This window comes from Solanum stenotomum, chromosome 8, assembly GCF_019186545.1.
Source record: "Solanum stenotomum isolate F172 chromosome 8, ASM1918654v1, whole genome shotgun sequence".
Taxonomy (NCBI): Eukaryota; Viridiplantae; Streptophyta; class Magnoliopsida; order Solanales; family Solanaceae; genus Solanum; species Solanum stenotomum.
The window spans coordinates 8,010,620-8,028,392 of record NC_064289.1 but is presented as its reverse complement, the minus strand read 5'-3'; the positions used below and the strand labels follow the sequence as shown (position 1 = coordinate 8,028,392).

At 33.9% G+C, this 17,773-nt stretch overlaps 3 protein-coding genes across 3 annotated transcripts; 1 reads left to right on the top strand and 2 right to left on the bottom strand.

Annotated features, from left to right (window-relative positions):
- Positions 1-4,922: 4,922 nt before the first annotated feature.
- Positions 4,923-7,528, top strand: LOC125873328 (piriformospora indica-insensitive protein 2-like). Its single transcript, XM_049554240.1, has 2 exons — positions 4,923-5,236; positions 6,298-7,528. Exons 1-2 carry the CDS (start codon positions 5,051-5,053, stop codon positions 7,516-7,518), a joined length of 1,407 nt encoding a protein of 468 aa, XP_049410197.1. The 5' UTR covers positions 4,923-5,050; the 3' UTR covers positions 7,519-7,528.
- A 2,337-nt stretch (positions 7,529-9,865) lies between these two features.
- On the bottom strand, positions 9,866-11,068 carry LOC125873246 (protein MIZU-KUSSEI 1-like). Its single transcript, XM_049554146.1, has one exon. It carries the CDS (start codon positions 11,008-11,010, stop codon positions 10,153-10,155), a length of 858 nt encoding a protein of 285 aa, XP_049410103.1. The 5' UTR covers positions 11,011-11,068; the 3' UTR covers positions 9,866-10,152.
- Positions 11,069-12,660: 1,592 nt separating this feature from the next.
- LOC125874484 (protein Dr1 homolog) lies at positions 12,661-16,823 on the bottom strand. Its single transcript, XM_049555379.1, has 6 exons — positions 16,436-16,823; positions 16,186-16,249; positions 15,032-15,121; positions 13,997-14,091; positions 13,295-13,363; positions 12,661-13,011 (listed from the first exon to the last, which is right to left on the bottom strand). The coding sequence occupies exons 2-6, from the start codon at positions 16,238-16,240 to the stop codon at positions 12,844-12,846; spliced, it is 477 nt and encodes a 158-aa protein (XP_049411336.1). The 5' UTR covers positions 16,241-16,249; positions 16,436-16,823; the 3' UTR covers positions 12,661-12,843.
- Positions 16,824-17,773: the final 950 nt, after the last annotated feature.

Sequence of the window (17,773 nt, the reverse complement as noted above, 5' to 3'; positions counted from 1 at the left end):
AAATATTTTCAATTTCAACAATTATTTTCTACTCTAGTAAAAATAAAAGAAATTTTTCAAAAACATTTTTCATTCATAAATCAAACACTGAAAATCTTTTTCGGAAAATATTTTTTACTCACCAACCAAACATGAGAAAATAAGTCAAAAATCAACTTATTTTCCAAGAAAACATTTTCTAGGAAAACATTTCATTTTCCTTCATACCAAACACACCCTAAATACATATAATTGTATCTCAATAATGTATCATATACATGCGTAAATCTGCTTATTGAAACTTGCAATTATGTGTCATAGAGATTGCAGTTAACTTTATTTTTTTCAAAAATTATTCTTTTCCTGGCCTTCTACTGCAAAAACTTAATTTCTCTCTCTATATTTATTCTTTGCTCGACCTACTACTGCAAAAGTATTCTTTATATTAATGATACATATAACATAAATTTTTTTTGAATAAAGTTTACTGCAATCTCCATGATAAATCTATTGGGCTTGAAATCTATGTTTATAACGATATTCATTGTCTCTGCGTGCGAGAGGCAGTGGCGGAGCCACATACACCCCTCCGTCAGAAAATTATACTGCATAGCTAGATAAAAATATATTTTCTTATGTATATATATTACATATTGACACTCCTCGACTTCTACTCAATTTAACTTCTTTATATTTTGACACTCCTTAGTTGAAATTCTGGCTCCGCCATTTGCGAGAGGTGTCTCCCCTTGCGAGAAAAAATGGTGGATTCGTGAGGAATTGGTTTGAGAGTGAGAAAATCAAAGGTTAAAAATTTGATGTGTGTGTTGACAAGCTGTAGAATATCCTTTTAATGGAGTGTTTATTGTCAGTAAATTTTGACTCTTCAAGGGAAGTGGAAGAGAAAAAGTTTGAGTTTGAGTTTTACCCTAATTAACTCATACTTTCTGAGAAAAAGATATTTGTTTTCAATTAAAACACTAATTTTAGAGTTTAAATGTACAAATAATTAATCAATCCTAGTTTTAAGGGATATGAGTATTGATTGTATCTTCAATAATATATGATATAAAATATTAAAAGTGATAATATATGTAATTATTTAAAAATAAAAGTAAAATTAATATATATGGTAGTGATATATGTCTAATAAAGTAATTTATCCTATAATTTATCTGGATGAGAAAAGTTATTCAACACCCATATGATTACTAATATTAAATTTAAATTACCATTTGAATTGTGACCTCTTAATCATTGAATTGTTCTTTTAGTAACTAATAAAAAAAATAGATCACTGGAGATATAGAAGTTTTAATTTCTTCCTCCATATTCCTCTAAAAAAATTTAGAACAAGACGAAAGAATGATATACACAAGTATATGTAACATCAAGCATCAATTTAAGTTATGTTACTTGCACAATTGCCTTTCTAGCTAATTTATTTTCCCTAATTGGTCGCAAGTGTTCGATTTTATTGTTTACTAGATGTACTGATAAACGGATTTAAGATTTTAACATGATAGGGACACTAAAAAAAATGAGCTATAGCTGCAGCTCAACATGGCCAAAAGAATATACAAAATAATTTAATCAATTTGATGTTTGTTAAATTATCACCAAGACATGATTTCTTCAAATGCTTTATCTACTTCTGGTGAATTTTGATGTATTTTTAGCCTTGGTATATGTAATGCAATCTTTCTTCATTGTTATTGTTGGGTTTAAGTTGGTATGAATGGAAAGTGGAGTAAATGAGAAAACGAAATTTGAACAAAATTCATTTTGCATAAAAACTTTGTCCCTCATTGATTAGAAAGCAAGGAACGAATAAAATCATTTGACAATTTAGGAATTGGAATAACATGCTATTTAATAAGTAACTCATGAATTAGTAAAACAATCAGCAGGCACAAAATGTAGTAACGTTGATTGTTGAAGAATGACAAACGTCTCACATTAATTGTTAATGAGATAAGTGAACTTCTCATAAGGCTTGAGCAATCCTTCTCTTTTCAGCTTTTGGGCGATAAGTTAGGCGTAAGACCTAATTTTACATAATATCAAAGCAAGACCCGTCACACCGAATGTACACTTACTTTGTGTAGGGTGAGATAGAAAAGAAGTCCATGTTTGACATTATATCAAAGATATAAAAGAATTCATGGCCCAATAGTATAAACACAAGAAAGGAAGTGGTAGTTACCATATTGGACTTGCCACTTGTTTGGTTATTTCCTGATAAAGTAGCAAAAACATGGGCTCAAAGCCCATATTTTTTAATGATAGGGCAGTAGTATTCTTAAATTGGATCTATGGGAACCACAAAGCTTTGGCATGCACTGCTAGCTTCTTCTCATAGGTGTTGACTTTTGTAGTTCCATTGCAAGCTGATAAATCCAACAACTTTACAATTATTTTAAATCAAACAAAGTAGAGTTGCAGTACTTATCCTATGATCTATCAAGGCATATTCCAGCACACTAAAAGATTAAAAAAAAAAAGAATTAACTTATATAATCCAAGCGGTGGTTTAATTGGTGGGATAAGAATAATAATCTCGAGATATTTCATAAAAAAATTAATGAGTATTTGGTAAATGAGTAATTATTTAATTCTAAGACTATTTTATTATGTTGTTTTTGGTATAAATGGAGGGATAATAAAAGGTGCAATAAAATAATCACATGATATATTCCAACATATCCCATCCCAAAACCAAATGACCCTTACACTTGGTTTGGAGGGTTGTTTGTATTGTTTCATAATGTATTGTATTGTATTGCGTTGTGTATTATTGTATCACACTGTATTGTTTTATTGAACAACGTTTAGATAGATTGTATCGTCCTCCATTGTTACACATTCATAATTTGAATGATAAACCTATAAGAAATTGTAGGGTACGGGATAGAGCTATATTATGAAAACTAAAAAGGTAGGGAGTATTAAATAATAAGTAGAGCAAAATGAGAAGAAAATATTAAGGTAGCGATACCAAATTGATAGCTAAGAGCAAAATAGAAGAAAATATTAAGGTAGCGACACCAAATTGATCGCTACACAAAATGAATCTTTTCATTATTACCTAATGATAGATTTAAACGATATATTTTAACTCTATCTTATTTTATAGATTATTATTAATCTTACTTTTATAGATTACAGATCTCAATTTAATGTGAATGGTTATTTAAATTTTTAGGTAATCTAAGTTGAAGAAAAACTTTGTACGTAAACAATAAAGTTGAAGATTGTTTATTATTTAATCCGTATACACTAATTATATATGTATAGGCCCAAACCTCTCCAGTGCTATTATTATATGTAGTAATAGGCTTTTTAGTTCATCAAACCTAATATGCAATAATACTTTACCTAATCAGTATACACTATCGCCCTTCATTTATCAGAGTAGGAGAGCTACTTTAAACGTTGAAGTAAACTGGGAAGAGTAGTAAAAGTGAAGAGGAAATCATATATATACCGTCAAATCTCGTTATATTGAAATCTCGTAACTGTTATAGTGACATGTTGTTATATATGTATATTAACATTTGATCTTATTTAGCTGTTATAAATAAAAATACCCAAAAAATTAAAGTAACGATTTTCTGTACTAAAAAGAAAGAATGTATTTGTTAACCAATTTAACAAAAAAAACTAAATAGCTAAAAGGAGTATTAATGTAAAAGATAGAGGCAAACACTATTAGTCTTTCCTCGTGAAAATATGTCTATAACTAATTTAAGTATAATTTTTCCTTTTAAATATTCAAACTTGAAACTTATAATGTGCATTTATCATATGTATTTTAATTATTTTTATACATAGTGAAATCTTGCAAAAATGTGCTTCTATAATGAATGTCACTATTAGAAGCAGAATGATGTTATAGAAAAATAAAAAAATATGATATCAGAAATTCAAATTAATCAAGGTTTAAGACTTGTAACGTTCCTGAACGACAAAAAAAAAACACACATCATCCTTAACATGCATCACGAGAAAGCAATAGTGCAAATCAGCGATCTGCATGGAAGATGGTCCAAAATCCAATGACGTTATAAGCTGGTCCCCTTCAAAACTACCATAACCACATTTCAAAGCACAACACTACATTATTTGCCATAAAATAATTCAAATTGTTGTAACCTTCACAAAATAAATACACTAACCTATACTCATTAATGCTGTTTATAAACGTTGGCACAATTAATAAAACCATACAACATAGAAGCAGCAATACTAAATGACTTTTATTTATTCATCCCTAGGGCTAAGTTCAAGCTATAAAGGTTGAGAAACTTGTAACTTAGATCACTAATTTGAGCCTTGCTAGTAGCTTACAACGTCATCGGATAAGCTTGATATTATATCGATAATTAATTAACGATAATACCTTAATTGTCACTAAATATGATTTCTTAAAGACAATTACTAGCTAGAGCCTATAGCAGATCTAATGACAATTAATTAATATCAATAAAGACTTTAACACTATTTATTAATAAACACATTTATTATCGCTAAAAATTATTTTTGTTGTAGTTAGTTAAACATTAGAAAACATTATATGCAGAACACGACATGATGATAAGCATTTGATCCTAACATTCTCGACCATTAAAAGAAAGCTCCTTAATTTGTTCATATCTCGTTTTCACTACTGACTGGTAGCTCTGCTATTATAGTTCTTAATTACCACTGTGATTATTGCCTTTTTAACCTCGAGCCACATTTCTTATTGTACTTGGCTGCAACTTTTTGTAGATCCTGTGTCTTTTGTTGTTATTCTACAACTTCTTCTTTTTTCACTCTGCTTTACTGCTGCAGCAATAAATAAAGCAAAAAAAAAAAGACAAATTCATATCCTCTGTGCTCCAGCCTCCATTCTCTCCTTATATTTATTATACCAGTTTCAGAGATTCCCAAATTGAACAATTTTCTTTATGCTCTCTTCTTTATTTTCTGTATGTCTTTCATCAAAGTCCACAATTAATTATAATTTTTTCTTTCAAAATCTGCTATTGCACTCTTCTGTTTCTTGTTTACCTAAATTTTTCACATTATGTTACTTCAGCTTGTTCTTGTTGGGGTGTATATTGTTATGTACAGAGGTGTAGCAGATGCTTCTATATCTCCAATGGAGAAACATGAGAAAGAGGCATTGTACTCTGCTATTCAAGGTTTTGTTGGAAATGAGTGGAATGGTTCATTTCTTTATCCTGATCCTTGTGGCTGGACATCAATTGAGGTACTAATCTTTTGCTCTCGATGTTCTTTTGCTAATTTTTAAAGCTAAATTAGATTACATTAATTCGATATTTTAAACTAAACATTTAGATATTCAAAAATTATATAAAAAATACTATAAATTGTAATTTTTTGCATATTAATATGATGAAATTAGTCAAAGTTACTCTAAAGAAAACAGGAAAACGTGACAACTAAAAAGGAACGAAGAGTATATGATTTCATAATTTGCTAGTTGATTCTAGTCTTAAGTTTTTTTACCATTATTGATTTTTCTTGCTGTAGTTCAAAATCAAGAAAACAGTAATGCCACAAAGCCATGCATGGATGTCCTTAAATTTTTTATTTTATTTTAATATAAAGAAATGGATCTTGGGACTTACTCAACCGCATAAACTACATCATAGGAATTAGGATGAGTATTGTTCAAGACATTTGAGATCAATTACCCATCCCATATTCGACTCTTGTGGGCAATATAATATGGAAGCACAACATAGGTGAACAAAGAATTCGGATGAACAGACTTTGGTAACGTGATAAAAAAAATGGATCTTGGCCTAACTCAAGACAAAAAATATCTCGTAGGGTGAGGATTATTCAAGACCATATAGGAGATCAATTACCCATCTCATATCCGATGTGGGACTCTTAATAGATCAAACTGTCCTCTCAATGGTTGTTAATTAAAGTGAAAAAGACTTTCTCAAATTCTTACTTTTTCTGTTCTGGATTTGCAAACAGTGTTATATGAGTGTGTGTAAGAGAGACATCACCAGTTAGGAGCTTTCCAATTTCTAACACACCTTTTCTGGTAGTACTAGTAAATATATATGTTAGTATTCTATTGGTAATTTGCAATATTTATCACTTTATTATAGTGATTTAGGCTTTATCTTGATGTAATTCATTCCTAAAACCAAGTAGTTATATGCATTGAAATTATCGTTCTTGTATTTTAACTTGACATAACAGTGTAAAAATTCGTTACGCCATAACATAAACTCTTGTCTTAACACTTTAATCAACTTTGTGAACTCTTATTTTTACTATAATTCACAGGGAGTATCATGTGATTTCTCCAATGGCTTCTGGCACGTAACGGATTTAACTATTGGAGACCTATATGACAATTCCCTTCGTTGCTCCCAAGCTGCAGAGTTCACAGAACACTTGTTTAACCTCAAGCATCTAAAAAGACTTTCCTTCTCAAATTGCTTCCTCTCAGATCAGCACAAATCAATTCCCATTTCAAATTGGGATAGTCTCGCGAACAGCCTTGAATCGTTAGAGTTCCGATCAAATCCTGGTCTTATTGGGACAATTCCCACAAGTTTTGGCTACCTTAAGAATCTTCAATCTTTAGTACTGCTGGAAAATGGACTGAAAGGAGAAATACCAGAAGCTTTAGGCAATTTAACTAAACTAAAGCGCCTCGTTTCGGCAGGCAACAATTTTATTGGTCCTATTCCAACTAGTCTAGGAAGATTGACAAATCTTTTGATACTTGACACAAGCAGGAATTTTCTATCTGGTGCATTACCTGTGACTATTGGTGATTTATCTTCTCTCATAAAGCTCGACTTGAGCAACAATCGATTAGATGGAAAATTGCCTGGAGAAATTGGAGGACTAAAGAGTCTAACACTACTTGATCTCAGCCACAACAATTTCTCTGATGGTTTGCCAGAGACATTTCAAGAAATGGATTCCTTAGAAGAACTTGTGTTATCTGACAATCCGATAGGCGATTATGTAACAAGAATTCAATGGAGGAACATGAAGAACTTGGAAATGTTGGATCTTTCAAACATGGGATTGAAAGGGAATATACCAAATTCCATGACAGAAATGAAGAAACTGAGATTCCTCAGCCTCAGTAATAACATTCTTTCAGGTATTATTCCGTCAAAATTCGAGAAAATATCAACTATTAATGCTCTATACTTGGATGGAAATGATTTCACAGGGAAACTTGAATTTTCACAAAGGTTTTATACAAAATTAAGGAGTCGTTTTCGAGCTTCAGGTAATGTGAAACTCTGCTTGTCCCTCGAGTTAACGTCAACAAGTCATGTTCCAGAAGGTGTACAACAATGTGAACAAGAAAGCACAGTAGATAGTAAAGATTCAGACTCCAATTTAAAGAACAAATATTTGAGTCAGAATTCCCACCATATTATAGCTTCTTTGGGGCATTCAGGACATGTTGTTAGTCATTTTACATTTTGTTATGTTGCAAGAATAATACTTATGTCTCTTCCATGGATCGTATTTTTATAAATAAATTTCATGTCCCATTCAATGAGATCGAATTTGGTTATTTCTTGCCTATTCTAGTATGAATGAATGAGATGGAATTTGTCTTTTGGGCTTTAATAAGATGAATCTAGGATTTTAAGACGAGGAAACTGAAACTTCTCTGGAATCAGGAAAATCAGAGCATTTCTGATGAGCCTACGTGTTATAAACACTTAATTCATCCAATTACACCCAAATCAAATTCGAAATCACCACTCTAAACATGCTTAAAATAAATAAAGCAAAAAAGGCTAAGCTTTATCTGCCTCAAATAATTAAAGAATCTTTGAGTAATGATAACAGAATGATCAAAAGAAAACATCAAAAACACCATGGATGTAATCTTAATATGATAATCTCTTTAATTTGTTTTTAGTTGTAATCAATGCCACTTACACTAAGATGGACCATAAAGCTTTAACCTTTCTTTTTAGGCTTTAAGAAAAGGGAAAGCCAAGATAAACAAAAGAATTGAGAAAGCCTTGAAATTGGAGAGGGAATGATGGCATATAGCCAAACAACTTTTCTTTGAATTGTGGTCAAATCGAAGAAATTTTGGTCTTCTAACCTTTTTTTCAAGTGTGATTAATTATTGGTGATCCGAGAATCTATCGGAAACACCTTCTTTACCATCACCAAATAGGGGTAAACTGCGTACGCACCACCCTCCCTAAACCCAGCTACTTGTGAGATTATCATGGCCATTGGGTGAATTGTTGTTGTTGTGACTTATTTTTCGTTTCTTCGGTAGATAGTAGTAAATCCAGAAATTTGTAATTTATAATTTCTTCTTGTAAAAGAGAAAGTAAGTGGGTGTTTTGTTAAGAATTTTTACATCGGAAAAAGGATGGGAATTTGGTCTCCTTATATGGACTTGGACAATCCTCCTCTCATGAGTTAGCTTCTGGGGTCGAATAAGACCCAAGACTCATCTTTGCATGGTATCATAGCCAACACATTCCAATTCTTTGTTCACCGATGTTAGATCTGTCCACACTCCAGTTAACGAGATATGGGCGTGTGGGGAGTGTTAAGAATTCTCATATTGGAAAAGGGATAGAAATTTGGTCTCCTTATATCAACTTGGACAATTTTCCCCTCATGAGCTAACTTTTGAGGTTTAGCTAGGCCCAAGATCCATCTTTACACGTTTGTCCATGATTCATCTTAAAATGATATTTGAAAATTGAAGTAAAGTAATGTTTGTCTATAAATACAAACTTGAGTTGTTTTTGACTTTTTGTGAATACTTTACACTTAAAAAAAAGGTGAAAACATGTATTTGTTATTTTTTTCAAATTCTTGAAAATTCGATATTCTGAAATTTTTGGGTCAAATGTGTTTTCTGGGAACAGAAAAAAGTGGGAAAAATTTCATGATGAAACGCTCCGAAAAATTCTGAAGCTGAGTAAGATGTATGTCAGCCAAAGAAATCTTTGGTTGGCGACTGGGCGCTGCTTTTAATGGACTTGTGTGATTAAGCTATAATAGTTTAATTTCTTGGGATTTTCATGCTTACTTCGATAAAGCGCAGACCAAAATTACGCACCAAAACATGTGACAATTAGACACTTTAAATGAGATGCCAGAAAAAAGTAGGTGGCAAATCTTTCAAAATTAGAGGAAAGCAGTCAAGAAAAGAAGTAAAAAGAAAAGCACCAAGCATTATCTATTTGGATGTTTTAAACATGACCATGGTTCACATCTATAAAAGGAAAAACGTTGCCCCATATTGCACTTTTTCACACACATTAAACAAGAGACGGATTCAGAATTTGAAGTTTATGGATTATGACTGGCGACACTGATTTTAAATAAATATTGCAATTATAACTGAGTTCACGGTTAAATAAAAATTATTGGGTTCAGGTAAAACCTATAAATTGGCCTCTAGATCTGCCCCACACATCCCACACCTTTTTTTTTCTTTTCTTATAAGGGCAGTTTTTCGATCTCAACTATTCCATCAGGTATCTACTAATGACCTCTACCGATACAAATATTGTCATAATATTACCAAGTTGTTCGAATCATTCATCTATTCTTATGGTGTGTAGTGACAAAAAACATGGGGGGATTTAGTTTCGTAGCACTTGACAAACTTGTTTTTAGTTTTATGTCTTTTTAACAAAAGATCTTCATTTTTACACATAACAGAATTGAAAAATGACATTTTCGTCAATCCAATTGGTAAGTGGTCATAAGAGATCGTGGAAAAACAACATTTTCGACTAATGATCGAAATCTGCTGCGAAGGACTTGCCACAATCCACAAACTTGGGAAGATAATTTCAAAATTGGTGAATATACAAGTTCATGAAGACAAGAACACTGACATCAACTTAGAATTAAGAATACAAACACAATGAACAAGTGAAACTGCAAGTATAATTTGGTTATATCAGTAATATATATCTCCCATTTCACCCAAGAAAGAAAAACCTAAAGAAACACATCAACTAGTTTCCAATCTCCTACCGGATTTTCTTCTGAAAACCGAAAACAGAAAGTAAAGACATAACATGACTATATTAACAAACATACGTCTCAATCCCAGACAAGTTGAAGTCAGACAAGTTGGAGTTGGCTATATGAATCTTGTCTGAGTCTACTTAACTAGACTCGGAGCAAGTAAATACTTAGTTCAGCAGCTCCATCACAATCAGGATTCATCATATAGAATGCCTCTGAATCTCTAGACCCCACAACTCTTTCAAATTTAGCCCTCATGTACATCACAGCCCCTGAATCACATTCATCACTCTCTTCTTCGTTCCGCGGTAAAACTCCAACACCCATAGAGATAGGCTCCACAGCTTTCAAAATCTGCAATTCTTTTGGACCACATTCCCTTGTTGTTGCAAAACCACATTTCTTCCCATTACAATAAGTCCTCCATAAAGGCTCATCTATGAGTCTAGTTGATTTCTTCTCATCTGTCTTGTCACATTCCAATGCAATCCGAACCAACCCGGATGACATTTCTTGGACTAGTCCACTTATGGGAGTCGCGAGTTCTACCAAGAAAGCTGGTTGTGAATTAGCATCTTTCTGAAATGCAAAATGTACATGCCCGTTTTTGTGCCCGAAAAGTGTACCCACAACTTTGGTTCCTAAGCCTTGTTGGAAATTTCCTCTGTTTTTACCAAGTGATGTTAGTACTGATTTCAGCTTGGCTACTACTGCTTTCCTCCTTGTTGATGCAGATGCTGAAGCTGATGTTTCTGATTCTTGAATTAACTTCGCGTCGTCTCTCTTCTCTTCATGGATAGTGTTTAAGGAAGGAGATTTGGATATTGAGACTTCTGGGAGTTTCAAAGGAGTGACTGTTTTTCCATCTTTCGTGTTGTTTGTGTTTGATGAGATTTTAACAGATGTATCTTCTTGTTGTTCTTCATTGCTGACTTTAGTTCTCCAGTTGAACTGTTTCTTAGAGGACAAATCTTGGGAACTCTTTGCCATGATTGTCTTCATTTGAGAAAGTAGGCTGCACCTTTAAAGTGTTGTTGGCTAGGAAAATTATTTATTTTCTTTTTTGGTTTGTTAATTTGTTTTGCTTCTAGTACATAGTCAGGGTATAAGAATCTGAAAAAAAAAAGAGATAGCATAAGCTACCCCACAAACTGTCATGGGAATTGCCATTGACATACAGGAAAAGGACAGGTTTGAAGTAAGGAATTACCCCAGCCAGAAACAAAATACTCTTTCCGTTTCAATTTGTTTGTCTGATTTTAACTTGAAATGAAATTTTTAAAAGTAAGGAGAACTTTTGAATCTTGCTATATAGAATGTACCAAAACATTATTTAATCTTGTGGTGTTAAACATGTCATGTGAAAAGAGACATTCTCACAAGATAAACAAATTAAAACGAGTGAATAATATTTTGAATTAAAGGAATCTAAGTGAAACAGAGTATAGTGTTATTTCACTTTCTTGAAAAAGAGTGGCTTGACGGTCTATTTCTTGTCTTCAACCAAAACATAGACGAATAAAGGGACGTGTGGTCACAAAGTAACTGAGAATCAAAGTACCATTGCTATTTATTACAGTAGACATCCCCCAACATAACGTTCTGTATGATGTTTTTTTTTTCTGATAACACTGCAAATTATTCCCAGAGGACAAGATCCAGTGATGATGTTGGGCTTAGCTCAGCAATCACTTAGATTCTCTACTGAAGACACAATTATTTGCAATAAACAACAGAGCCACAAATGAAAAAAGTGATTGTGGGCCTAAAGGATGCAGAGGAGCCATTTTTATGTTCAAATTTCCGGAAAGGGAAAAAAAGGAATTGCACTAGCAACAAATAGTGGTGATCTGGTGGATCCAAGTAAACAAGGAATGCCCATTTAGGCAACTTATAATGACCCCTAGAGTTGTAGCCAAGGATATACCATCTTCTATATGAGATAGTAATCCCATCATTTTAATATATCAACATATCCACTAGAATTTCATAAGTGGGATTTAGGGAGGGTAGAGTGTACGTAGCCCTCACCACTACCTTGTGGAGGTAAAGAGGCCGTTTCCGAGAGACCCTTGGCTCAATTGTAGCAAATTCAAACTAATAAGGGAAGCAGTGCAAATCTTACGAGAAAGGAACAAGAACAACAAACCAATGCAACAGTCGGAACACAATAAACAACAAACTGTCCAATATCACGGACAAAAACTACAGTACTACAGCTAGTACATCACACCTTAACCCTTGAAAAACAAGACAACACTCCATTGCTTACTAACCTTCTACCTTAATACACATCTAAGATCAGGTCCAAACTCCTTTCGAATACCTCAAACCAAATACGAGATAAAGTTAATCTCAAATCCTATCTCGAAATTGTTATCCTTATCCCATACCAAACGACCCTAATTGTATAGAGACCCTCACAGTCATCATTCTTTCCCACTAGTTCAGTTTGTGACAATTTTTTATTTGGGTGGAAGTACAATTTTTTCCTCAGTGGTTTCAACTTTCAGCGTTAAGACAATTTTTTATTAGGGCAAATTCGAAAGAGGCACATTCAAAGTGGAGGCTGAGAAGTCGGCCAAACGCGTGAGATAATGGCCAATTCAGTGACAAAGACGCCTTTTTGACAGAAACTTTAGGAGGACAATCTGAAGCAAATTCTTACAAATTTACAGAATATATGAACATAATGCATCTGAGTGCAAACTGAACTAGAGCCCTCACAAGCGGACACATGCGCCAGGAGCCTTTTTGTACACAATAGAAGAGAGGTCCTGCTACTAAAACAGACTAAAGATGCTTTTTTTCCTACACAACAACGAAAAAGTAAAGTTAGCTATTCAAGGTTTGCTCTGCTTCTGAATCTTGCTGCTTGGGGGGACCTGTAACACCACCATTCATCCTTGCACGCGCCTCAGCAAACATCCTCTGTTGCTCAGCTAATGCTTCTTCTTCAGTCATTTCAGCTCCATTACTGCACTTTCCAGCTCTCACAGTGTCCTATGGTAGAAGAATACATCATGAGGCAATACAAATGACAAAAACTACTGCACTTTGAAATCACTTCAGATGGTTTAGCTACATGTTGTGGGGTCAAGGGGAGAAGAGACTGACTAGGGGGAAAAACGACAAATGAAAAGAAACCGATAAGATGAAACCTTTATGAAAAATAGAAAGAGATGGTAGCGCAATAGATGACACAGCTATTCAACAGCGAAGCTGCAATAGAAAGGTCATCCATATGTCAAAACTAAAGTAAGACAACAGAGGAAAAAGAACTTACCATGGTCTCTAGCTTGTGTTGTTCATATGCAGCATATACTTCTTCAATATATTCCCCAAAACCAAGAACCTGAGAGATCATCACTTAATATAAGCTGCCACTGGCAAACACAATACAAGCAAATTCTGATTACTACATCATCTCTTTATTTTTCATTCCCAAGTCAACGAAAGGTTATCATAAAATTCACTAGCAAATTATATCAATAGGTTAACATGGAAAGGACACTACATGATTCAAATTCCTCGCGGGTATTTTTTAAGGTACAAAAAAAAGATTTCTGGATGGTCAGTGATGAAAATAAAATGTAACTATTTCACCATTAGATTAAAACTGGTTCCATTAATTTCTGTGGTGAATATAGTCTTGAGACCCAGAGAGAAAACTTGATTCATACATAAAGCAGACATCAGTTAAAATCATGAATAGTATTTGCATTGGTCATTGTCTCATTGATAACACCTGATATCACTTCTAGGGCATAAGAAACAGACTCCAAAGTCAAGAAGCAAATAGTTTGTCATTCTTATTCACATAACTTTAGCTTAGAGGAAAACTAGGTGTGAACTGACCTTTCTCGTCTTGGAGTAAATGATAAATCATACAGTAAAAAGTGACAGCAGAGAATTGGAAAACAAAACTAACTTGAAGCAGATACACATAGAACTATAGAAGCAGAACTATAGGGTCAGGACAAAGCACCTGTAAAGCCTTGAGTACATGTTCGGGTGCGATTGTTCGTTTCTCTTCTCTATTACAAACTTCATTCGATTCCGATGAGATAAGATTAATGAACTCTGCACAACAAAGAAAAAGTCACACATACTTAGCGTAATGAGAAAGAGGGAAACGACTTTATAAAATAAAATAATAATCTGAAGTTGATGCAAGTACTAATAGAAGCAGATTTATTATCTATGTAATATAATTAAAAGGTGATATCCAATCATCCATAGAGAGAACAGGGGGGAAATAGTTTAACCAAACCATGTTCAAATAACAAAAGACACATCACCAGCCAGAACATCTATGGAAACAGCAGTTCAGCCACAAAAATATTTCACCAGGTACTTGCATCCTTACACTACTGCAAGCTCCGGGTATATTTTGAACCACAACTCATGACAATTAGGAGAATCACCTATCCTTTTTGCCTCTGCCTGGATTCCATCATTGATCTGTTTGAGTTGTATGTATCATTTTAGAATAAAACACATGATCTGTCAAAAATTAGGACGTCAAATTCCTTTAAAAGTGTCCACGGTGACCTACTTGATGTCTTAAAGCGTGCTCAGTAGTCATTACCATGCACTTCTATCATACTCTTCTTGTTATGTCTGGTCAGACTGGAATTTGAGGAGTAAGAGGCCTTGAAGGCACACTTCCCCTTCAATCCATAAGCTTCGCATGTGAAACAGATTATACACCAACATATTCCCATTAAAATCAACTGGTCCATAAGTGTGGCCTCATGATAAATAAAGTGAGAACAAAATCATGAGGTCCCAAGTTCAAATCCCAGCGGAGGCAACTAATACTAGGTGATTTCTTCCCATTTGCAAATTGGCCCGGACATCATCATTACAAAAAAAAAATCAGCTTGATAAAAGTTCCCATTAAAATCAGAGAGAAGCAGAGTTGTGGTCATTAACAAACGGTAGTAAACAACAATCATAGTTATCGTGATAACTAAGCTGAACATAAAGAATTAAACTAAGCAAATTAAAATCAACTCACCTACACAACATTCAATCAAAAGATCTTGAGTATCTCGGGCAACACGAACATCTGGGGGCAACATTTCTTTGATAATTTTTGTCATAGTTGCTGAGAAGAGATACAATGGTTAGTATAGCCAAGGAAAAGTAAGCCATTAACGAAACTAAGTCATTAATATCAAATTTGCAAAGATTAAATGAGGTAGCCAAAGTTTCAATATCATTATTCACAAGTGAATCATTTTAACACAATGTCAACGATATTTTCACAAAAGTAGCACAATGATAGCTGTCTTTATTCATTACTCATCTTATGAGAAACATTGACTTTACTCTGGCTATCGACACATAATGCAACAGGAACTTAAGAAACTTCACATAAACATCCTACTTACCATGTCGAGGTAGAACCAAAATAAAGAGCTTTAGATTAGACAGCACAAAGAATCAAGCTATTAGCTAGCAGGAACTCATTTAAGAATTTAAGACGTTGGGCACAATCCTATTTTCAACATAAAACTCAACACTGAGACCAAAATGCTAAATCTTTTCCTGACCACCCAACCAACTAGTAGTCCTTAAGACAGCACAAAGAATCAAGCTATTAGCTAGCAGGAACTGATTTTAAATTTAAGAGGTTGGGCACAACCCTATTTTCGACTTAAAACTCAACACTGACACCAAAATGCTACATCTTTTGCTGACCACCCAGCCAACTACGTTGTCTTTTGGATAACCAACAAGCTAAAAGGATCAAAAACCCCAAACTGCACCCTGCAGATGAAGCCACATCAGGATGGTGATTAACACACCTTGTCCTAGCTAATATCTCACAAAAACTCCAGTATTTTAGACAGGACAGTCATAAGTTAAGCTATTATAAAACTTTCCTCACCAAATAACATGAGAAACTCGTGCAATTTGGTCCAAAGCAATCCAAGTAACAGTAATCAAATATATATATATTTGCTGGCTACAAATTAATACTTTCATTACTTCAATCACTCACTGTGTGTTCATCCACTCAAAAATATCGCAGTTAGGTCAACCAAACATGAAAGGAGTAACAAGAGGAACAAAAAAAATTGCAACCAGAGAAAACTACAAATTAATCTGTACACGAACTGCAACAAAACATCGAATAAAGTAAAACGAAGGAAGATAAGAAGAAACCTTTTGGAAGTGAAGCGTCTTCCTTTGTTTTACCAACGATATCCATAGGTTCCATTTTTTAACCCTTCAAAAAACCAAAGCAAAAATCCAGAATCCAAATTCAACAATCACAAACTCATATTAGCATATAAAACGAAAAAAAACCAAAGATCTACAGCTTCACAAAAATCAAAACTAACAAAATCCTTCAAAAAACAATAAGGAAAAAGATCTACAGATGCGAAGATCAAATAAACAAAATTAAACTTACCTTACGAAGAGAAAATCGAGAATCTGACAGATTGAAGAAACGAGATCGGAATTAGAGCACTACAAAAAATTAAAGGCAATTCAGCCGTGATCGGAGTGGCTGACGGTGGTTGTTCATGGTGGATATAGAGAAGGGAAGTGGTCTAGGGCAAATTTTCTGCAAAGCGCGTTGAACAAAGGGATCTCGACGCGCGAATGATGACGTGTGGCTCACGATGCAAGGGATTGTGAATGGTAATCGAGGGGTGGGTTGCACGTAGAAGTAGTGAAGGTGTGGGAATGTGTGAGAAGACATGAAATAATAATATAATATATAGTCCTAGAATTGGTAGGGGATGATGTAATTTTGGTGAATTGCAAATGGAAGCGAAAGGAGTGGAGGGGAGATTACCGATTATAATGGATCTGTTAATTGAGGCCAACCGTGGAGGGGGGATTGTGCACGAATTTCAAAAACTTGTCAAAGACTAATTTCAAATAAATTAAAAATAAGTTAATTATACAAAATTTTATTTATTTGAATTAGCTTATAATAACAATATATCAATTATAATCCCACAAAGGCACAAAGAAGGTCCGGAAAGAATAGGTGTATGCAAATTATTTACACGTTTATCTCAGTATTTTCATTTTCGTAGCTTCTTAGTTTTTGGGGATAAGAGTTTTTTGAGTGGTCAATACTTTACACATACGATATAATTGGTCTAACCATCATTCAGTAAAAGTTAACTTTAAGTTTTGTTGACACCTTCTTATCACACACAAGACTCGTAATACAACCCTTAATTTCATCTGTTATTCACTAATGTAGTGTGACACATCCTCGTCAATTTCTTTATTCCCTTGGATAGTAGACCCAAGATTTTGAAATTATCTTTCTTTTGGACGACATATGTATCGAGTCTCACACCCACGCCAACTTTATGTGTTACATCATTGAATTTATACTCTAACTATTTTTGTCGTGATCCTACTTAACTTGAATCCATTAGACTCCAAGGTTTGTCTCAAACCTTCAGTTTAACATTAACTATGTCATGAGTCTCTAGTGATGGCAGTTCTGACAAATTTCAAGGAAGCATGGTTCGCCGTCGACCACGACGACTGAAATGACGCGAATCACTCTACTGATAAAGAGCCTAAGAGCTACCAATAAGTCTTTGGGTAGGCAGGCTGTTGCAGTTGTAGAACCATTGGCCATTGATTCTTCCTCACAAACCCTTCATCCCTGCTATGTAGATCTCTCGTAGTCCAAAGCTAATTCAATTGTATTCGTCTTTGAGGAAAAGACCAAATAAGACTTTGAGCATCAATCAGAACTATGTCATCTATAAATAGC